The sequence below is a fragment of the Bombina bombina genome, chromosome 1 (assembly GCF_027579735.1).
Source record: "Bombina bombina isolate aBomBom1 chromosome 1, aBomBom1.pri, whole genome shotgun sequence".
In the NCBI taxonomy this organism is placed as follows: domain Eukaryota; kingdom Metazoa; phylum Chordata; class Amphibia; order Anura; family Bombinatoridae; genus Bombina; species Bombina bombina.
In genome coordinates, this window is record NC_069499.1 from 103254041 (window position 1) to 103278558 (window position 24518).

General features: G+C 37.9%; 1 protein-coding gene across 2 annotated transcripts in view; it reads left to right on the plus strand.

The window, feature by feature from the left end:
- TTC7B (tetratricopeptide repeat domain 7B) overlaps positions 1 to 24518 on the plus strand; it is an 840626-nt gene that overhangs the window by 92137 nt on the left and 723971 nt on the right. For both annotated transcript variants that reach the window (XM_053697563.1, XM_053697564.1), the window contains exon 4: positions 10374 to 10504. In XM_053697563.1, the coding sequence (XP_053553538.1) occupies positions 10374 to 10504 (131 nt within the window). The remainder of the gene's footprint in view (positions 1 to 10373; positions 10505 to 24518) is intronic.

A 24518-nucleotide genomic window follows, 5' to 3' on the forward strand; every position in this document is an offset into this window, starting at 1 on the left:
AAATATTTACAAACATAATAAAAATATTACAACAATTTTAAACTAATTACACCTACTCTAAGCCCCCTAATAAAATAACAAAGCCCCCCAAAATAAAAAATTCACTACCCTATTCTAAATAAAAAAAGTTACAAGCTCTTTTACCTTACCAGCCCTGAACAGGGCCCTTTGCGGGGCATGCCCCAAGAAGTTCAGCTCTTTTGCCTGTAAAAAAAAACATACAATACCCCCCCCCCCCAACATTACAACCCACCACCCACATACCCCTAATCTAACCCAAACCCCCCTTAAATAAACCTAACACTAATCCCCTGAAGATCTTCCTACCTTGTCTTCACCATCCAGGTATCACCGATCGGTCCTGGCTCCGATATCTTCATCCAACCCAAGCGGGGGCTAGACATCCACTGAAGAAGTCCAGAAGAGGGTCCAAAGTCTTCCTCCTATCCGGCAAGAAGAGGACATCCGGACCGGCAAACATCTTCTCCAAGCGGCATCTTCTATCTTCTTCCATCCGGAGCGAAGCGGCAGGATCCTGAAGACCTCCAGCGCGGAACGTCCATCCGGCCCGACGACTGATCGACGAATGACTGTTCCTTTAAGGGACGTCATCCAAGATGGCGTCCCTCGAATTCCGATTGGCTGATAGGATTCTATCAGCCAATCGGAATTAAGGTAGGAATTTTCTGATTGGCTGATGGAATCAGCCAATCAGAATCTAGTTCAATCCGATTGGCTGATCCAATCAGCCAATCAGATTGAGCTCGCATTCTATTGGCTGATCGGAACAGCCAATAGAATGCGAGCTCAATCTGATTGGCTGATTGGATCAGCCAATCGGATTGAACTAGATTCTGATTGGCTGATTCCATCAGCCAATCAGAAAATTCCTACCTTAATTCCGATTGGCTGATAGAATCCTATCAGCCAATCGGAATTCGAGGGACGCCATCTTGGATGACGTCCCTTAAAGGAACAGTCATTCGTCGATCAGTCGTCGGGCCGGATGGACGTTCCGCGCTGGAGGTCTTCAGGATCCTGCCGCTTCGCTCCGGATGGAAGAAGATAGAAGATGCCGCTTGGAGAAGATGTTTGCCGGTCCGGATGTCCTCTTCTTGCCGGATAGGAGGAAGACTTTGGACCCTCTTCTGGACTTCTTCAGTGGATGTCTAGCCCCCGCTTGGGTTGGATGAAGATATCGGAGCCAGGACCGATCGGTGATACCTGGATGGTGAAGACAAGGTAGGAAGATCTTCAGGGGATTAGTGTTAGGTTTATTTAAGGGGGGTTTGGGTTAGATTAGGGGTATGTGGGTGGTGGGTTGTAATGTTGGGGGGGGGGGGTATTGTATGTTTTTTTTTACAGGCAAAAGAGCTGAACTTCTTGGGGCATGCCCCGCAAAGGGCCCTGTTCAGGGCTGGTAAGGTAAAAGATCTTGTAACTTTTTTTATTTAGAATAGGGTAGTGAATTTTTTATTTTGGGGGGCTTTGTTATTTTATTAGGGGGCTTAGAGTAGGTGTAATTAGTTTAAAATTGTTGTAATATTTTTCTTATGTTTGTAAATATTTTTTTATTTTCTGTAACTTAGTTCTTTTTTATTTTTTGTACTTTAGCTAGTTTATTTAATTGTATTTATTTGTAGAAATTGTGTTTATTTAATTTATTGATAGTGTAGTGTTAGGTTAATTGTAGGTAATTGTAGGTAGTTTATTTAATTATTTTATTGATAGGGTAGTGTTAGGTTTAATTATATCTTAGGTTAGGATTTATTTTACAGGTAATTTTGTAAATATTTTAACTAGGTAACTATTAAATAGTTCTTAACTATTTAATAGCTATTGTACCTAGTTAAAATAAATACCAAGTTGCCTGTAAAATAAATATTAATCCTAAAATAGCTATAATATAATTATAATTTATATTGTAGCTATATTAGGGTTTATTTTACAGGTAAGTATTTAGCTTTAAATAGGATTAATTTATTTAATAAGAGTTAATTTATTTCGTTAGATGTAAATTATATTTAAGTTAGGGGGGTGTTAGGGTTAGGGTTAGACTTAGCTTTAGGGGTTAATACATTTATTAGAATAGCGGTGAGCTCCGATCGGAAGATTAGGGGTTAATAATTGAAGGTAGGTGTCGGCGATGTTAGGGAGGGCAGATTAGGGGTTAATACTATTTATGATAGGGTTAGTGAGGCGGATTAGGGGTTAATAACTTTATTATAGTAGCGCTCAGGTCCGCTCGGCAGATTAGGGGTTAATAAGTGTAGGCAGGTGTCGGCGACGTTGTGGGGGGCAGATTAGGGGTTAATAAATATAACATAGGGGTCGGCGATGTTAGGGCAGCAGATTAGGGGTACATAGGGATAACGTAGGTGGCGGCGGTTTACGGAGCGGCAGATTAGGGGTTAAAAGTGTAATGCAGGGGTCAGCGATAGCGGGGGCGGCAGAATAGGGGTTAATAAGTGTAAGGTTAGGGGTGTTTAGACTCGGGGTACATGTTAGGGTGTTAGGTGCAGACGTAGGAAGTGTTTTCCCATAGGAAACAATGGGGCTGCGTTAGGAGCTGAACGCGGCTTTTTTGCAGGTGTTAGGTTTTTTTTCAGCTCAAACAGCCCCATTGTTTCCTATGGGAGAATCGTGCACGAGCACGTTTTTGAGGCTGGCCACGTCCGTAAGCAACTCTGGTATCGAGAGTTGCATTTGCGGTAAAAATGCTCTACGCTCCTTTTTTGGAGCCTAACGCAGCATTTTTTTGGACTCTCGATACCAGAGTTAATTTTATGGTGCGGCCAGAAAAAAACCCGCGGAGCGTTAACAGCCCTTTTACCGCCGAACTCCAAATCTAGGCCATAATCTTTATGACTACTACTAGGAGTAGTGCTCGAACTTTGCAAATTATTTTCTGGCATATTGTGAGATTTGTATGTTATACATTTGTGACAGATTATAATTTATTAATACAAAATGCCTGCTATCTGAGGTCATAAACAAAACGTAGCATATAGCTTAGCAAACATTTATATTACTTTCTTTAACATAACATTTATATTACTTTCTTTAACATTAAATCACAGTATCATTATCTGCTTCAAGGCATGCACACAGTCTTATAATCTACTGGTCAGCACTTAGAGACCTATAAGTGGACAATGTTATACTCTTTGGCTTATGAAAAATATTACTGAAAAACATTGCCCAGTGAGGCGAAACAGAATTTAAAAAAAAAACTAATACGGAAGCATTTAAAAAAAATGTTACCTATTGTGATAAAAAAATAATAAAAAAAAATAAAAACGTGCTTAAAAATACAAAAATGGTAGTGAATAAAAAAAAATGTCCTTAAAATACAAAAATGGTAGTGAATAAAAAATGTACTTAAAAATACAAAAATGGTAGTGAAGGGATCCCCCGTTTGGTTCCTTGATAGAAAAGGAACAATATTACAAAAAATAACAATAATTCATTTTACACATATAAAACAGAACAAACACAACATAAAAACAGTACGCCACACAAAACATGTTGCTGTTCTCTTTAAATATAACAGCGTTCTTAAATAACTAAATTTGGATTTTGCATTAAATTATCCAATTTAAAATATCTAGTCTTCTCTACAGTAAATGATTTGTGCTTCTTTGGGTGATGGTATAGGTTGCTTCTGTAAGTAATCAGAATTGTTAGTTCATGACATTAATAACACAAACAAAATAACATAGACATATAAAACAGTACTTGAAACCATGACTTTTAAAATAAACTGGTTATGATCAATTGTTTGCAAACAATTCATTGTGACTATATTACATTTATGTAACTGATGAGCTCATCATAAAGTACCACGTGGTCTTTAAGAAAAAGGGGGAAATGCATTTCTTTATACTATAAACCTTTTATTCATGAATAGCAACAACCTGTGAATAAAAATAAACAATTACAAAATTCTTAATTTCTAGAAGTAGACTGTACAAAGTTCTCTTCTCTTCAAGTAATAGCCCTAAAAAAAAAAGAAACATAACATCAATATAGACACAAATACAAAGTAAATAAATGAAACCAAAATAAATCTCTACTTGCCTATAGTAAAATTCTACCATCACTATACATGGAATACAGGGTAATAGAATGTAGAGAATAGGGACAGATTTCTGCAATCAATTGGCAATATACACAGGCTGAGCTAAATTGAATATCAATAGATGCATTGCCAATTGTGTATAATTAAACAGTGCCCAAAATGGCCAGTTTCTGTAAGGCATCTGAAATTGAACATTTGTCCCTTCTTTTTTAGATGGGGGCTCTTTGCAATTTTGCTGAGTCTTTTTTAGATGGGGGCTCTTTGCAAGTTTCCTCCCTAGTAGGTTCTTCTATTATTTCTTTCTTTGTTAAAGAAGATATATTCTGTTCCTTTTTACCTTCAAATATAGCACTGTATTTTCCCTCCTTACTTAAATATGATATTTTGTTCTGCTTCCTAATGTAATTTTTATTCCTGGTATCTCTCATTGATGTCACACATTCCCTCATGATGTGCCCAAACTTTCCACATTTAAAACAACGTCTCAAAAATCTCTGCTTTCCCTGACTCTCAGTTAGCATAGATATATTATTATGAGTAGCATTCTTATGCTTTGAGTCTTTAAACCAATCTTTAAGTATGTTAACAAAGTTTGTATAGGAGCTGGCATTTCTAAGAGTGATTCTTGTACTACTGTCAATTAATGTGCATTTATTTGCCATAGAATACAGAAAATCTGCATCATCTGGGGACATGTTAGGGCAGTTATAAGTTATCTTATACAGTGCAAGGTACTCAGTGCAAAACAAAATCGAGTCATGTCCTTCCTTTAAAATTGCATTTGCTATGGCACTGGTACCTCGCATCACGACAACACATTACATACTGTAATTCCTTTAATCTGTCCCCTGAATTTCCCCAGTTTGCATCAATATCAGGAGACACTCCTTTATGGGTGCCTACTGGTGCCCTTAGCTGTGCAGCTACTTGTGATGGAAACCAGGCCCGGAGCAAAGCACAGGCATCTCTGTTGCCTAAATTATACTGAGTAGTAACAGCCTCTAACTTATTAGAAAGGATTACAGGTGGTGTGGAGGTATCAAAGTGACCTAAAATATGGCACAAATTATTACGGTCTTGTATTGTAAGGGGGGTAGAGTTACTATGATTATTTACTTTAGTCTGTAATTGGGGGTTACTTTGTCTGCATTCTATTTGGGGAGTTAGAATAGAGGGGACTTGGTTTAAAGTTAACAAAGAACTGTCAGGAATGTTAGGGGTTTGTCCATCTAGTTCTATAGTTTGACTTTCATTACCATCTACTTCTAAAGGACACACGTGCTAGACTACTCCTGTAACAGTTGCATTTGTCTTGTATCCCCTGTGCTTTAAGAGACAAGATACATTGTTCCTTATTTAAAAGCTGTGATTCAGACTCCCATAAATCTGCCTTAAGTGATGCAATAACATTCTCTCTCTGCATTTCCTTTTCTTCCATACATATTACTAATTGTTCTCCCATGCCACACCTCACTTCACATTCATTAAGCATCTCTTGTAGCTCAGCATTCACTTTAGTAAGTTTGTCTATCTCTTCACTCAGTGTATCACACTCACATCTCTTTTCAGAGGAACTAGCAACAGCCATAATAGAATGACCAAGTTTATCCAGCTGTTCTATGATATCAGTTCTTTCTGCCTTCCATTCCAACTCTTTCTGTTCAGCAATCTCTTTCATTCTTAGAAACATACTTAGTAAATTACTTAGCTCTCTTTTTTCTATGTCTTTCTGAAACAGTTTTCTACTTAGTTCATTATTGTGCTTTTCACATTGTTTAATTACATTATAAAACTGATGTGTCAATGGATCTTCTGTACATGTAATAAATGTGACAGAGGCATATTTCTTAATGTATTTCTCAACCAGTTCCATTCTTACTAACAATACACACACCAGATTCACACAACACACTATACACAGTACAGATGTACACAATGATCACACAACAAACTATACACAGTACAGATGTACACACTGATCACACAACACACTATACACAGTACAGATGTACACACTGATCACACAACACACTATACACAGTACAGATGTACACACTGATAGAAACATAGAAACATAGATATTGACGGCAGATAAGAGCCATAGGCCCAGCAAGTCTGCCCCACCTTACCTAACAGTATAAACTTATCTAGTTCGTAGGATAGCCCTATGCTTGTCCCATGCATTTTTAAAGTCCCCCACAGTGTTTGTTGCTACTACCTCTTGAGGAAGTTTATTCCATAAATCAATCACTCTTGACTTCCTCACACAACACACTATACACAGTACAGATCTAACATCAACAAACCTTTTGCATTATTAGCCTAAAATCTAGACCTAGAGGGATCTCCTTTTGAGCTGCATGTAAAACTGGGCTATGCCTATTACACTTTACCCTCAGAGATGTCTGGTTACTCTCTTGTTTTCAGATTTTAGTAAACTTAATTCAGCTAGAAACAATTAATACATTTACTTTTCTGTAGCATACAGGAACATAACATAAACATAAAGAAACATATACTTACGGTACTTGCAGCTTTCTCACTACACAGTGTCTTGTAGATCTGCACACTTCCCACACAGATAGGTCCGGTCTGACCTCTATTCACAAAGAGTTCTTGCAGCTCCAGTACTTCAGTTTAGCAAATTCAGCTGTAGTTCAACGTGGAATTAGTGATTTATCCACGTCCCGAATGGGGTGCCAAATGTAGAATCTGCTAACTTTTTAGTTACTGTTTCCTCACTAATATTACCTTTATCTTAGGAAATCAGGACGCTGCTTTAAAAAATTATATCTTTTATTAGACAGAAAATAAGTATTTACATAGAAACAAGTTGCTAACTAATGTAAGGGAAGGAAAGGGAAGGTGGAAAAGGGGAGAGAGAGAGATGGAAGGGGAGAGGTGAGTGAGAAGAGAGAGCTTACCCTAGCCTACAATGGCAACTAACTTTTATAGTCATTCATTCTCTTACATAGCCCAGCCCACACTCATCTATAAATTCTTCAGTCAGAGACCAGATGACATCATTATATGAATGGGGGTAGAAGTCACTTCCTTAGGCTATTGGTGAAAGAGATAAAATCAGGGCCTTATAGTTTATGACACCACCTGTGCTGAAATGCTAAAATGTTTGTAAGGGTTGTAAAATGTCTTAGTGAATCCTGTGGTATCCTTCTGATCTATTGTTTCATCAGATTTCCAACTGGTTTCCACTTGTCTTGTCACCTCTGAACTGGAACTGTAGGTCAGTGTGCATTTAACCCTTTGTATAGACAAATGTCCCTTAGCATTTCATTATTCAATAATGTCCATGGAAATAACAGTCTGATATTATAGATAGGTGTGTTCATTAAATACAACAGGCACATAGCTCATCGTACCAAAAAATATAGAACTACGTCGGTCCTTCAGGAAGCCCAAGCAGTCTCGGTTGTGAAGTGACAACAGAGACTTGCTTTCTCCAACATAGGTGTGTCCGGTCCACGGCGTCATCCTTACTTGTGGGATATTCTCTTCCCCAACAGGAAATGGCAAAGAGCCCAGCAAAGCTGGTCACATGATCCCTCCTAGGCTCCGCCTACCCCAGTCATTCTCTTTGCCGTTGTACAGGCAACATCTCCACGGAGATGGCTTAGAGTTTTTTAGTGTTTAACTGTAGTTTTTCATTATTCAATCATTTATTCTGGGTATTTTGATTTAATAATATCGGCAGGCACTGTTTTAGACACCTTATTCTTTAGGGGCTTTCCCAAAGCATAGGCAGAGTCTCATTTTCGCGCCGGTGTTGCGCACTTGTTTTTGAGAGGCATGGCATGCAGTCGCATGTGAGAGGAGCTCTGATACTTATAAAAGACTTCTGAAGGCGTCATTTGGTATCGTATTCCCCTTTGGGTTTGGTTGGGTCTCAGCAAAGCAGATACCAGGGACTGTAAAGGGGTTTAAAGCTTAAAACGGCTCCGGTTCCGTTATTTTAAGGGTTAAAGCTTCCAAAATTGGTGTGCAATATTTTCAAGGCTTTAAGACGCTGTGGTGAAAATTTGGTGAATTTTGACAGTTCTTCAGGGGGTTCCGTTTGAACCCTTACATTCCGTTGATATTAAGTTATTATCTTGGAAAGTTTTGTTTTTAGTTGCGATTTCTTCTGCTAGAAGAGTCTCAGAATTATCTGCTCTGCAGTGTTCTCCTCCTTATCTGGTGTTCCATGCAGATAAGGTGGTTTTACGTACTAAACCTGGTTTTCTTCCAAAAGTTGTTTCTAACAAAAACATTAACCAGGAGATTATCGTACCTTCTCTGTGTCCAAAACCAGTTTCAAAGAAGGAACGTTTGTTGCACAATTTGGATGTTGTTCGCGCTCTAAAATTCTATTTAGATGCTACAAAGGATTTTAGACAAACATCTTCCTTGTTTGTTGTTTATTCAGGTAAAAGGAGAGGTCAAAAAGCAACTTCTACCTCTCTCTCTTTTTGGATTAAAAGCATCATCAGATTGGCTTACGAGACTGCCGGACGGCAGCCTCCCGAAAGAATCACAGCTCATTCCACTAGGGCTGTGGCTTCCACATGGGCCTTCAAGAACGAGGCTTCTGTTGATCAGATATGTAGGGCAGCGACTTGGTCTTCACTGCACACTTTTACCAAATTTTACAAGTTTGATACTTTTGCTTCTTCTGAGGCTATTTTTGGGAGAAAGGTTTTGCAAGCCGTGGTGCCTTCCATTTAGGTGACCTGATTTGCTCCCTCCCTTCATCCGTGTCCTAAAGCTTTGGTATTGGTTCCCACAAGTAAGGATGACGCCGTGGACCGGACACACCTATGTTGGAGAAAACAGAATTTATGTTTACCTGATAAATTTCTTTCTCCAACGGTGTGTCCGGTCCACGGCCCGCCCTGGTTTTTTTTTTTAATCAGGTCTGATATTTTATTTTCTTTAACTACAGTCACCACGGTACCATATGGTTTCTCCTATGCAAATATTCCTCCTTAACGTCGGTCGAATGACTGGGGTAGGCGGAGCCTAGGAGGGATCATGTGACCAGCTTTGCTGGGCTCTTTGCCATTTCCTGTTGGGGAAGAGAATATCCCACAAGTAAGGATGACGCCGTGGACCGGACACACCGTTGGAGAAAGAAATTTATCAGGTAAACATAAATTCTGTTTTTGGTGGCCTGCAGGCCTCTGTGCCTTCATATGGTAACGGTAGAGGATCAGGGCTCTGTTACCATATGAAGCAAGATTGCCTGGTCATTACAGACAGTGACACTGTCTGTAGCGATCCTCACTTTTTTCTTGTTTGGATCGGAGGGAGGGTCAAGGTTCCCTACACTACAGAAAAAAAAACAAAAAATAATTATTAAATAAAAAAATAATTAAAAAAAAAATCATAATTTGTTACTGGCAGGCTGATTGCCAGTAACAAATATGGCAGTGGGAGGGGGAGAGTAAGAGAGCTGTTTAGGGGATCAGGGCAGTGGGAGGGTGTTTTTTGGACTTTACAGCTTGGGTATTGGTTCCCAAGAGTAAAATCTCTTGGACTCTCACTACTATTAGAAAGAAAACAAAATGTATTGTTACCTGATAAATTAGTTTCTATGGTGGTAGGGAGAGTCCACAAACCTACCCAATTTTTTCTGTTTGTTGCCGTCCTAGTTTTGCACCTCTTTACCCTAATATTTTTTTTTTACTTTTCTTCCTGTCCTCGGCTATATGTTCTACTGGGAGAGAAGGGGAAGTAGGAGGGATATTTAAGAGCTCTTGTGTAGGGTGTCTTGGTCGTCTCCTGGTGGCCAGGTGATGCAATCCCAAGAGTAAGGTCTTGTGGACTCACACTACCAAGAAAGAAATTATCAGGTACAAATACAAAGTTGATAGTAGGTGTAAACTGAAAAATCTCTTTTAAAGAGATATGAAACCAAATTTTTTTCTTTCATGATTCAGATAGAGCATGCAATTGTAAGCAACTTTCTAATTTACTCTATTACCTGGGTAGCGTTTGCTCATTGATGGGTAAATGTAACCACCATTCAGCAAGCACTACCAAGGGTGCTGAAACAAAAAATGGGCCATCTCCTAAGCTTAGATTCCTGCTTTTTCAAATAAAGATAGCACGAGAGACAAAGAAAAAATTCAATGATATCAATTAAGGTGAAAAACAAGTGTAACAAAGTGGATTTATGAAACAATAAATGTTGTAAATGGTAACATTTGTTATCACTTTAGTACAAGAAGGACACAAGTAATCAAAGGCAGCAAGGTTAATCCAAATCATTTCTGTCTTTGTCTCTCTGTCCTAGGGCTTTGTCTAGAAAAGCTGTCAGTCTCTTCCTCTACCAACAGCCTTCATGTGGACCGTGACCAAGAAATCATCACTTGCTACGAGAAGGCTGGGGATATAGCCCTCCTATACCTGCAAGAGATAGAGAGAGTGAGTATCGTTCATTAAAAAAAGATATGTCCTGGCACCTACATTGCACTATTTTACCTAAAGAAAGGAGACAACTTGTTAATGAGTCAAACATATTTGATATAATATATACAGGATGTATTATGAAAAGTCTAAGTAGAAATTTTTTACAATCTGATTATAGAAAGTGATGTTAGAAGTCATCCTATGTATGCAGGTGTCAGATGTCCTCTCTTTATTTTCAGTGTGACCTCTGCCTTCTAATATATTCTGGCCATATAGCCAGAAATAGCCAAACTCCTAGAGTGCAACACAGCAGTCTCTACCAACTGTTTTCACTATAAATGGTCTTTGTTTAGGGTCAGAAGTAAAACTCATAAAACGACTGAAACCAAACTTGTGTATTTAGTGAAAATGGTAAATGTAGCAAATGAACTTACCCATGTTTTACATGCTAAACACAATGCTTCTTTAGAGATTGGCTTCATAACTCTTATCGATTAACTTCTCCCACTCGATGAGGAGCTGCATTGGAGACCTCCGGTTGCACAAGCCAGGGTACATGATGAATATAAATGAAACACAGCCAGTGAAATAAATATTTTTGTTAGATTTTGTATTACTGTCTAAAATCTCATACTGAACCAAAGCTGTGCATTATCGAATGTAAATGCATGAATGTTAGTAGATTTTCCCCCTCTCCTAATTAAAGGGACAGTCTACCATAGAATTGTTATTGTTTTAAAAGATAGATAATCCCTTTATTACCCATTCCCCAGTTTTGCATAACAAACACTGTTATATTAATATACTTTTTACCTCTGTGATTACCTTGTATCTAGGAACCTTCTTCCAGCCCCCTGATCACATGACTGTGACTGTTTATTATCTATTGTCTTACATTTAGCATTGTGTTGTGCTAACTCTTAAATAACCCTCTGTGCCTGAACACAGTGTTATCTATATGGCCCACGTGTACTTTCTGTCTCTTTGTGTTGAAAAGAGACTTAAAAAGAATGTGATAAGAGGCAGCCCTCAAAGGCTTAGAAATTAGCATATGAGCCTACCTATGTTTAGTTTAAACTAAGAATACCAAGAGAAAAAAGCAAATTTGATGATAAAAGTAAATTGGAAAGTTGATTAAAATTAAAAGTCCTATCTGAATAATGAAAGTTTAATTTATACTAGATTGTCCCTTTAAGAAGCCCTTTTCACACTTTATTAGTAATGTTGCTTAAAGGGACAGTCTAGTCAAAATTAAACTTTCATGATTCAGATAGGGCATGTCATTTTAAACAGCTTTTCAATTTACTTTTATTATCACATTTTCTTTGTTCTCTTGGTATTCTTAGTTGAAAGCTAAACCTAGGTAGGTTCATATGCTAATTTCTAAGCCCTTAAAGGCCACCCCTTATCTGAATGCATTTGACAGTTTTTCATAGCTAGATGGCATTAGTTGATGTGTGCCAAATAGATACAAATTGTGCTCACATCTGTGGATTTATTTATGAGAGGGCACTGATTGGTTAAAATGCAAGTCTGTCAAAAGAACTGAAATAAGGTGGCAGTCTGCAGAGGCTTAGATACAAGGTAATCACAGAGGTAAAAAGTACATTAATATAGCAGTGTTTCTTATGCAAAACTGGGGAATGGGTAATAAAGAGATTATTTTTTTTAAACAATAAACATTCTGGTGTAGACTGTCCCTTTAATGTATCAATATTCCCTGACCCCAATGGAATTCTTCAACAAGGCAAAGTTCCATTTTAAAAGGCACTGATTGTCTCTCAATGGTTTCAGGCCATGCCCCTGACTTTGCCTTAAAGGGATAGTCAAGTCCAAGAAAACCTTTAATTTTTCAAATAGGGCATGTCATTTTAAACAACTTTCCAATTTACTTTTATCAACAATTTTGCTTTGTTCTCTTGGTATTCTAGTTGAAAGCAAACATAGGAAGGCTCATGTGATAATTTTTAAGCCCTTGAAGGCCGCCTCTTTTTTATTAGCTTTTTACAGCAGGGGAGAGCTAGCTCATGTAGGCCATATAGATAACATTGTTATCGCGCCCGTGGCTAGTGGCAGACACTGCACTAATTGGCTGAAATGCAAGTCAATAGATAACTAATAGTCATGTGATTAGGGGCGGTCAGAAGATGCTTAGATACCAGTTAGTCACAGAAGTAAAAAGTATATTAATATAACAGTGTTGGTTATGCAAAACTTGGGAATGGGTAATAAAGGGATTATCTATCTTAAACAACAACAATTCTGGTGTTGACTGTCCCTTTAATGCTATAGCTAGCACAGTCCCTAAATGTGAACATTTATGGGATCAAGTTGAATGGGCTGTGCACACAATGAATCTGCAAAACCTTTGCACTGCTTTATAGTGTGTATAAAATAACATCTGCGTCCATTATTCCAATATATTGTGTACTGCCACCAAATAAAATAACTAAAAAAGACATCATATGAGCCCTTTAAAACTCTACAAGATTTACTCATCATTATATAAAAAATGCAGAAAGAAATAAGTAAATAATATTTAATAAATGTAAGTTTGAAATTGCAGCTTTCTCATTTATTGATATTACACTCTCTTGTCACATACTGGCTGGGAAGCAGTGTACGATTATATCCTTAGCTATATGTCAGTTTCAGTACTTGTAAACACGCATATGGAAACCTTGTTCCTTTTCTAGTGTAATGAACATCAATAAAGTTTAATTCCAAAATTTGCATGAACAGTCTCTTGACAAATATGCATACATCCACAAGTATAATTGGTATAAATATCTTCTGTGCTAAGCAGAAAAGCTGTCACTACATTGTTAGAGCTTACAGTAAAATAACATATTTCATTAAACCCTGAGAGAGCTCAGCTCTATTACCGCATAAAATTATCATTGCTTGCAGAAATAATGGGCGCTAATAAATTCATATTGATCTTATGTGAAAGGTGTAAATTAGGTTTCATTGCCTTGCAAGATGAGAACCCAGTAAGGGTATGTTTTCCTCTTGAAATATTTATATAATAGCACAAAATAATAATATAACAAAAAACTCATTTCAACTGAACTGAAATTGCTAATGTCACTTCACCCGAATGAATTGGTCTCTAGTTAGATATGACCAAAGGCATTTTTTCTGCCTTTATTTAAATTAGCAGTAGAGGCCTGTAGTCACTAAACTTGAGGCCTCGAGGAGCTATCCCTACTTGTGGTCACTATAGATAATCTCCCCTTCATCTTGCCCCATACCACATATTTATTATGAGAAAATATCAGCATGATGTGATTTTTGCTAAAATATTTGCTGCTCAAGGATTTAAAGTACTGTGTTATTTGCTGTGATCTTACAGTGATCTTTAATCAAATAAAAACTGTTTCGAAATATAGAAAATGTGTTTCTTTCATAGGATTTGTGAGAGTCCACATGTGGTGTATAAGACCCTGCCCACCAGGAGGAGGCAAAATACCCTTAAGATTCCAGAGCTTTGGTTATTGTTTTGCCTTCTTAAAGAGAGGACGAAACCTCAAGTGTCTTTTAAGAAAAATGATAAGGGTTATTGGGTTATCTAACCAATCTGAGAGCCATATTTTCCATTAGCACATGTTAAGACTGGTGGGTGACAGAAGTATTGCTGGGAAGTGAGAATCTTCTCCCAGGGTGTAGATGCCATAGTCCCCCTTGTAAAATGTGTATTTATCCACCAGTTTCTTGGTCTATGGTATGCAGCTCCTTGCATTTCCTAAAATGAGCCATCTTACTCTGATGCAGATTGACTAACTGCTGTCGTGAGTGATGGAAGGTTTTTCAGGTAAGCGAATTTGATACCTTCCTGGGCCAATCCCTGTCTTACTATAGCATTAGTAAAATGGCCAGAAGGTACAGTAATTATATTTTGCACATTTTCAGCACAGATTTAGATTTTTGAGGGTACTAATAAGCTAGAAAGCATTAGAGAATTTTAATACCTGTAGCGTTCTTCAAGCACTTAGTTTTTTGCAGGTAATGGCTTGCTGTGCATGTGGCATCATGGGTAACTATTCCTTCCCTCCTTGTTGTGGTGGCAATCTTTTGCTTTGCTGTGTGCTGTAAAAAGCTCTGTTGGGGTTGATAAGCACTTTTACAATTTTCAGGGCTCAAGATAATGACAGTGTTGGTCTAGGGGGACTTTTCATCCCTTAAACAATCCAGGTCACATATTAAACAATGCTTCCTCTAACAGTATGTCCTCCGGCACTCCCTAGTAATCCTGGTAGACCCAAGAAGTTGTAATCCACCTCCAAGTCTGCATCAAGGTCTGAGCAGGAATTTTTTTTTTCCTGGAGGGGAAAGACTGCAGGATTTTCGTAATGTCTTGTAGATGTCACTTTCAGATAGATGGTCCCTGAGAATAGTCTCAGAGGATTACATAATGAGCTCCAGGCTCCCTTGGGACATATTTTTGGTTCTCAATCCTCTTGGGATCCAGTTTGTGCCAGGGATTTGCTTTCTTGTGTGGCAGATCTGGAACAGAATGGAGTTATTGCTCCAGTTTGTATCAGAGAAGGACAGGGATTTTATTACAATCGGTTTATAGTTCCAAATAAAGAAGACATTTGTGTCCCATTCTGTACCTGAACTATCTGAACACATTTCTGACGGTTTAATCTTTTGAAATAGAAAGTATCTGCAATGTTCTTCATTTAGAGCAGGATGGTTGGTTCATCTGGTCCAAGTTTAGTTTCTTTCTCCTTTATGGACTGTCACATTAAATTTGTATCTCTTCAGTTTGGTATAGCAACAGCATCTAGGGTGTTCACCAAGGTTTTGGTAGTCTTTATTGTGTGGGCCTAAGCACATACAATTTATGTAGCACCTTAGCTGGACAATATTCTAGTTCAGACAGTGTTGCTTTCAGTGGCTCTCAGTCACATGAATATATTGTTAGCCTTGCTCATACATCATGTATGGAGCATAAATGTATCATAAATGTTTGCTGATTCACAGTACCCAGGTATTGTTTTTGTGTTTTCTGAGGCTGTATCTGCCGACAGAACACAGGAGAAACTTCAGGCAGCCTGTTTGAAGCAGCGGAACACTCCTCTTCCCATGGAGGTGCTATGCATAGAAGTAGAATTTTGAATGCTTGCTTCTTCAAATGCAGTTCCTTTTAACCGGTTTCATCTAAAACCTATGCAGTTGAGCTTTCTTCGCCTTTGTAACACAGATCAAGTGATAAGCCTGGATCAGGAGATGAGAGATTTCCTGTTATGGTTATTTTCTTACCTGTCCACTCCTTGTTGGAGACCAGTATGGATGGGGTAAGCAGTTTGGAAGCTTCAGAGAGAGCAAGTCACTTCAGGGGGCAAAGTTACCATTCGACATACTGTAACTTTCTCTTCTCAGTAATAGGAGTAATAACAAAGCTCTCCCAGTTGTTTATTGTGTTTATTTCATCTTTCTTCAAACTGCTTGGTGCACAAATATCTTTCAAGACAGCTAGGATAATCTTAAAGCTTCCTGATTGAATGTATGCCAATCTGGTCTAGTCTATGTGTGTTGAGTAGAGTTGATCCCACCTTGGTGAAGGCTTCTACTAGAGTGAGCCTTTTCTTATGCATCTATTTTTCTGTGATTTCTTGAATTTTATTGGTATGTTAAGATTACATACCCATAAAAAACCTCGTCTACAAAGCAGATACAGGTCTGAAATTTTAAGAACTAATACATGTAGTTAAAGGGACACTAAACCCAAATTTTTTCTTACATGATTCAGATAGCGCATGCAATTTTAAGCAACTTTCTAATTTACTCCTATTAATTTTTCTGCGTTCTTGCTATCTTTATTTAAAAAGCAGGAATGTAAAGCTTAATTGCCGGCCCATTTTTGGTTCAGAACCTGGGTTATGCTTGCTTATTGGTTCATGGTGCTGAACCTAAAATAGGTCGAATCCTAAGCTTAACATTCCTGCTTTTTAAATAAAGATAGCAAGAGAACGAAGAAAAAGTGATAATAGGAGTAAATTAGAAAGTTGCTTAAAATGGCATGCTCTATCTGAATCATGAAATAAAAAATTTGGGTTTAGTGTCCCTTTAATGTAATGTTGTGGTTTTATCTATTAAATTACATCTCTTGGAGGTTACATCCTTCCTATATGGACAAAGTTATCGTTATAACAGGTTTGGATCATTTGGAATCAGTACCTTTTTACAGTTCATATTCTTATATGTTGTTTATAGGACTGTATCTTTCCTATTAGTACTGGCATGGCATGATAAACTGAAAAAATAGCATATCCAGTACACTTCACAACCAGTTTTAATGCTAAATCGATATGAAATCCATTTTTTCTTTCTTTCGTGATTCAGGTAGAGCATGCAATTATAAGCAACTAATTTACTCCTATTATCAATTTTTCTTCGTTCTCCTGGCATCTTTATTTGAAAAAGCAGGAAAGTAAGCTTAGGAGCTGGGCCATTTCTGGTTCAGCACCCTGGGTAGCGCTTGCTGCATCCCAGTAGTGTATGCTTCTGAGCTTACCTAGGTATGCTTTTCAACATAGGATACCAAGTAAATTTGAATATAGAACTAAATTCAAAGTCTTTTAAAATCATATATTTTAACTGAATCGTGAAAGTTAAATTTTGTGTTTCACGTCATTTTAAACATAGACTGTAGCAACAGATTCTAATTAATTGCAGTTAAGGCTAATGCATAGGCTGTAATATTTGCTTGGTGAGTAATTCTGTATCCTGACGTCTACCCCAAGCATATGTAAAATAGTTTAGTTTTACGCTGCTGCCACCTTTATTAAACCGTTTTATGAATAAGTTGCTGTATTCTATAGCGCATCCTGATGTTGTTTTAAAGTAAAAGGAGTTGATTTGTGTGCTAATTTCTGAGGTCCTCTTCTAAATAACACAGCTAGATCTCTTTGGTCAGAAAATCGCTATGGAAATTTCCGTTAGCTGCTAGAATTTCCTGACAGATCATGGTGTTATATTTATGTCTCACCTCTGTAAAACCTCACTGAATAAATCTGTATATTTTTCCATCGTGAACAAGAATTCAGTTTTTCTGTCGAGTGAAATTGCAGTGGTGTAGTAACCCATAGAGCAGAAAAATAATAATTTATGGCTGTCAGCAGTAGGTGAAACTTTTAGTGAACAAAAATGGTAAATTGTTAATAAAAACTTTTTTGTTTATTTTGTTATTTGGTGAGGTTACCATCTACACATTGTATAAAGAAGCATAGCATTCCTTGTTGAATTAAGAAGACATTTTTATTATGGCAGATCCCTGTATAAAAATGTACATTAGCTAAAAATATGGTCTCGCCACCACTGCTTTTCTGGACAAAATCATATTTACCCAGTAACCCTCTTTACAACCTAAAATAATATTTATTTTGTGAAGTGGTGCCCAAAATAACCTACATATTCAGAGTATGGTCTCACTAGGGTGGCGTACCTAGGGCACAATGTGTCTGGGACACATTACACATTTGCACTCAGCTGCCATACCGCATGGTTTCAATTGCTGCAATTGTAGTTCTTCAAGGGACTTAAAGCGACATGCAACCCAAAAAAATTTCTTTCATGAGTCAGATAGAGAATACAATTTTAAACAGCTTTCCAATTTACTTCTATTATTTAATTTGCTTCCTTCTATTGTTATCATTTGTTGAAAGGTTTATCTAGGCAAGTTCTCGAGCAGCAGGTAACCTAGGTTCTAGCTGTTGATTGGTGGCTGCATATATATATTGAATGTGATTGGCTCACCCATGTGTTAAATTAAAAACTAGTAGTGCATTGCTGCTCCTTCAACAAATGATACCAAGAGAATGAAACAGATTAGATTATAGAAGTAAATTAGAAAGTTGTTTAAAATTGTATTCTCTATCTGAATCATGAAAGAAAACTTTTGGGTTTTATGTACCTTTTAAAGTTCCAAAAGAAAATGCTCTAACAAGCATTTTATTATTGCACAATTGTTTACATATAACTGCGTTTAACCTCTGTAAAAGGGTTAGCAGCAATGCACTACTGGGAGCTAGCTGAGCACATTTGGTGAGCTTGTGTCAAGAGGGATATATGTGTAGCCACCAATCATCAGCTAGCTCCTGGTAGTGCTTTGCTGTTCCTGAGCTTACCTAGGTATGCTTTTCAACAAAGGATACCAAGAGACCACAGTAAATTTAAAAACAGAAGGCAATTGAAAAGTCTCTTAAAACTGTATGCTGTATGTGAATCATGGATGTTTAAGTCTAAATTTGATATCCCTCTAATAAATGATGTTTCTTATAAATGAGAAATTATTAATGTATTTTGGATTTTCTGGAAAAAAAACAACTATCTTTTTACATTTTAAAACGGTTCCATGGACACTCAATATGTTTTCTTTAGTTGATCCCCAATTAGGGCACACTCAAAAAGCTCTGTTCTTTTGGTATTCTTAGTTGAAAGCTAAACTTAGGAGGTTCATATGCTAATTTCAAAGCCCTTGAAGGCCGCCTCTTCTCTCAGGGCATTTTGACAGTTTTTCACCACTAGAGGGTGTTAGTTCATGTGTTCCCTATAGATAATACTGTGCTCATGCACGTGGAGTTCCTATGAGCCAGCACTGATTGGCTTAAAGGCAAGTCTGTCAAAAGAACTTAAATAAGCGGGCAGTCTGCAGAGGCTTAGATACAAGGTAATTAATTACAGAGGTAAAAAGTATATTAATATAACCATGTTAGTTATGCAAAACTGGGGAATGGGTAATAAAGGGATCGTCTATCTTTTAAAACAATAAAAATTCTGGTATAGATTGTCCCTTTAAAGCAAGAGGCTCTTGGAGTTTGTCATCTTGAAATTCTATTACATAAATGCACAAAACTTTCCATGCTTGAACCAACTTTTAAATGGCTAAAATGATTGTGTGTTTAAAAAATATATATATTATTCCCAAACCTAGCGCTAACTTTGCACTTTCTTTGCTATCAGCTGCTATACTACAGTGCATAATTATTCATCCCATGAGCCTTTTGGCAGTCTGTAGTGTTACAAACGTGAATTCATTTTATTTTTTGGGGTGAGGGGATTTGTACAATTAAATTGTTGTTTGGTGTAAAAAGTAATACACCTGTTTCTGTCAGGCTCCAGAGTTTTAGAGCGCATATCCTACAGACTGCATCATTGTCACCATGAGCTCTCTAAACAGTCCAGAATAAAGGAGAGGCACCAGTCAGAGTGGATTTGTACAAACTTTGAAAAGCTGTGACCAGTAGCACTGTTAAAACAATATTACAGTACAGCACAATCACTTCTCTGACTATTGAAGGCCGTACACCAAAAGTTAATGACCAGGTAAAGAGGGCATTAGTCAGAAAAGCAACCAAGACGCCAGTACTGGAGAGATCTGTAGTTGAGTTTGGAGAAACCATTCATGGTGGGACCATAACTTGAAGACTACAAAAAGCTGTGCTTCCCTGTGGTGAAAACAAAACCATTGTTGGTGGGGGGGGTGGGGGAAACATATAAAATCGAATTTGAAGTTTGCCAAAAGATATTTAGGAGACAAAAAGTCAATCCCCTCTCCAAACCGTCCTATTGTAAAGATGCAAATATTCCAAAATCCAATATTACAGTACAGCACAATCACATCTCTGAGAAGTGAAGGGCGTCAACCAAAAGTCAATGACCAGGTAAAGAGGGCATTAGTCAGAAAAGCAACCAAGACGCCAGTACTGGAGAGATCTGTAGTTGAGATAGGAGAAACCATTCATAGTGGGACTATAACTTGAAGACTACAAAAAGCTGTGCTTCCCTGTGGTGAAAACAAAACCATTGTTGGGGAGAAAAAAAACATAAAAAATCAAATTTGAAGTTTGCCAAAAGATATTTGGGAGACAAAAAGTCAGCGCAGCCATCCCCTCTTCAAAACGTCCTATTGTAAAGATGCAAATATTCCAAAATCCAATCTATTCTGAAATCCAAACCTTTTGTGGTCCCAAGCAGTTAGTTTTTCTATCTGTACAAGCAGCAGGTGCTCCTCTTATGGCTACAACTACTGACACAACCATCAAGGACATAGCTGGAACATTATTCAATAGGGCAAATGTGAAGCAGAAATGCTGTCCTGTCTTTAGAGTAAAAGTTTTAAACACATGACCAAATACATAAATTTTATTTTTGCCACCAATCAGCAGCTTGCTTCCAGTAATGCATTGCTGCTCCTGAGCCTACCTAGGTATGGTCTTCAACAAGGATACCCAGAGAAGTAAGCAAATTAGATAATGGAAGTAAATTGGAAAATTTCTTAAAATTGCATGCTCTATCCGAATCATGAATGAAAAATGTGTGTTTTTTATGTTTCTTTAATTAATCAAGTAAATATGCAGCCCTCATTTTACTGTGACCCATAAATAATGCACAATAACAACCGTTACAGTACTGACTGCATAAATCCAAAAGTGTGATGTAAGAAACTACATATTGCACTTTATGTTATTTATAAAGGATAAACAGTCGGCAATACATAATTTTGTGAAAGGACCATTAAGTACAGTAGAATTGCATAATCAACAAGTGCATAATAAAAAAACAATGCAATAACAATAATAACACTAAATTTGCTGGCCTCTTGTATCATGTGACAGCCATCAGCCAATCACAGATCCATAGGTATACACTGCGAACTGCACATGCTCAGCAGTAACTGCTGCCTCAGAAATGTTACTTTGTATTTAAAGGGACAGTATTTGGACATTTAGGGCCCAATGATCTTTAAAGCTCTCCATGCTGTCGAGATGATCTAAGAAGTCTGTCATTACTGTGAAGCCCCTTAATAAATTTTATAAAGGCAAATTGTATCTTGAGAGCGGTTTATCTTGCTATCAGGGTCCTGGATGTGAAGGAGAGACACCTATATTATAATATAATGCTCAAAAAATCCCCCAAAGAATTTGTGTAATTTCTCTTCATGCCGGGGAACTTTAAACATCAGGCCCTTAGTGTTTTGTGAAATGTCACTTTTTTTGTAATTTATTTTATGTTTCTCTTGTAAGGTGTATCCAGTCCACGGATCATCCATTACTTGTGGGATATTCTCATTCCCAACAGGAAGTTGAAAGAGGACACCCACAGCAGAGCTGTAATATAGCTCCTCCCCTAACTGTCATACCCAGTCATTCTCTTGCAACTCTCAACAAGCTAGGATGTTGTAGGAGAGAGTGGTTAAATATAGTTAGTTTATTTTCTTCAATCAAAAGTTTGTTATTTTTAAATAGTACCGGAGTTGTGCTATTTTATCTCAGGCAGTAAATAGAAGAAGAATCTGCCTGAGGTTTCTATGATCTTAGCAGGTTGTAACTAAGATCCATTACTATTCTCACATATGTCTGAGGGGATTACACAGATGAGGTAACTTCAGCGAGAGAATGGCGTGCAGTTTATTCTGCTATCAGGTATGTGCAGTTATAATTTTTTCTAGAGATGGAAAACACTAGAAAATGCTGCTGATACCGGATTAATGTAAGTTAAGCCTGAATACAGTGATTTAATAACGACTGGTATCATGCTTACTCCCAGGGGTAATACCCTTATGATATTGCAATATAAACGTTTGCTGGCATGTTTAATCGTTTTTATATATGCATTGGTGATAAAACTTTATTGGGGCCTAGTTTTTTCCACATGGCTGGCTTAAATTTTGACTAGAAACAGTTTTACTGAGGCTTTCCACTGTTATAGTATAAAAGTTACAGTTGGTGCAGTTAAAATTACAAACTGTGACATCCAGCTTCCCTCAGGAGTCCCCTGTATGCTATAGGACATCTCTAAAGGGCTCAAAGGCTTTCCAAAGTCGTTTATTGGGGAAGGTAGGACCACAGCTTGCTGTGGCAGTTGGTTGTGACTGTTAAAAAAAAAAAAAAAGTCTATTTCGTTTTTTTGATCCGTTTTTTGAACTAAGGGGTTAATCATCCATTTGCAAGTGGATGCAATGCTCTGCTAGCCTATTACATACACTGTAAAAATTTTGTTTGATTTACTGCATTTTTTCACTGTTTTTCAAATTCTGACAAAATTTGTTTCTCTTAAAGGCACAGTACCGTTTTTTATATTTGCTTGTTAACTTGATTTAAAGTGTTTTCCAAGCTTGCTAGTCTCATTGCTAGTCTGTATAAACATGTCTGACATAGAAGAAACTCCTTGTTCATTATGTTTAAAAGCCATGGTGGAACCCCCTCTTAGAATGTGTACCAAATGTACTGATTTCATTTTATGCAATAAAGATCATATTCTGTTTTTTAAAAAAAATATCACCAGAGGAATCTGACGAGGGGAAAGTTATGCCGACTAACTCTCCCCACGTGTCAGACCCTTTGACTCCCGCCCAAGGGATTCACGCTCAAATGGCGCCAAGTACATCTAGGGCGCCCATAGCGTTTACTTTACAAGACATGGCGGCAGTCATGGATAATACACTGTCAGCGGTATTAGCCAGACTACCTGAACTTAGAGGTTAGCGAGATAGCTCTGGGGTGAGACAAAATGCAGAGCATACTGACGCTTTAAGAACCATGTCTGATACTGCCTCACAATATGCAGAAGCTGAGGAAGGAGAGCTTCAGTCAGTGGGTGATGTTAATGACTCAGGAAAGATACCTGATTCTAATATTTCTACATTTAAATTTAAGCTTGAACACCTCCGCGTGTTACTTAGGGAGGTTTTAGCTGCTCTGAATGACTGTGATACCATTGCAGTGCCAGAGAAATTTTGTAGACTGTATAAATGCTTTGCAGTGCCGGTGTGTACTGATGTTTTTCCAATACCTAAAAGGTTTACAGAAATTATTAATAAGGAATGGGATAGACCAGGTGTGCCGTTCTCTTCCCCTCCTATTTTTAGAAAAATGTTTTCCAATAGACGCCACCACACGGGACTTATGGCAGACAGTCCCTAAGGTGGAGGGAGCAGTTTCTACTCTAGCAAAGCGTACTACTATCCCTGTCGAGGACAGTTGTGCTTTTTTAGAGCCAATGGATAAAAAATTAGAAGGTTACCTTAAGAAAATATTTATTCAACAAGGTTTTATCCTACAGCCCATTGCATGCATTGCCCCTGTCACTGCTGCTGCGGCGTACTGGTTTGAGTCTCTGGAAGAGGCTTTACAGGTAGAGACTCCATTGGATGACATACTTGGCAAACTTAGAGCACTTAAGATAGACAATTATTTTATTTCTGATGCCATTGTTCATTTGAATAAACTAACGGCTAAGAATTCTGGTTTTGCTATACAGGCACGCAGAGCGCTATGGCTTAAATCATGGTCAGATGACGTGACTTTAAAATCTAAGCTACTTAACATTCCCTTCAAGGGGCAGACCCTATTCGGGCCTGGTTTGAAGGAGATTATTGCTGATATCACGGGAGGAAAAGGTTGTGCCCTTCCTCAGGACAGGTCCAAATCTAGGGCCAAACAGTCTAATTTTCGTGCCTTTCGAAACTTCAAGGCAGGTGCGGCATCAACTTCCTCTAATAATAAACAAGAGGGAACTTTTGCTCAATCCAAGACGGTCTGGAGACCAAACCAGACCTGGAAAAAAGGTAAGCAGGTCAAAAAGCCTGCTGCTGCCTCTAAGACAGCATGAAGGAACGACCCCCTATCCGGTAACGGATCTAGTAGGGGGCAGACTTTCACTCTTCGCCCAGGCGTGGGCAAGAGATGTTCAGGATCCCTGAGCGTTGGAAATTATATCCCAGGGATATCTTCTGGACTTCAAAGCTTCCCCCCCAAAAGGGAGATTTCACCTTTCACAATTATCTGCAAACCAGATAAAGAGTGAGGCATTCTTACACTGTGTACGAGACCTCCTAGTTATGGGAGTGATCCATCCAGTTCCAAAGGAGGAACAGGAACAGGGTTTTTACTCAAATCTGTTTGTGGTTCCCAAAAAAGAGGGAACCTTCAGACCGATTTTGGATCTAAAGATCTTAAACAAATTCCTCAAAGTTCCGTCGTTCAAGATGGAAACTATTCGTACCATCCTACCACTGATC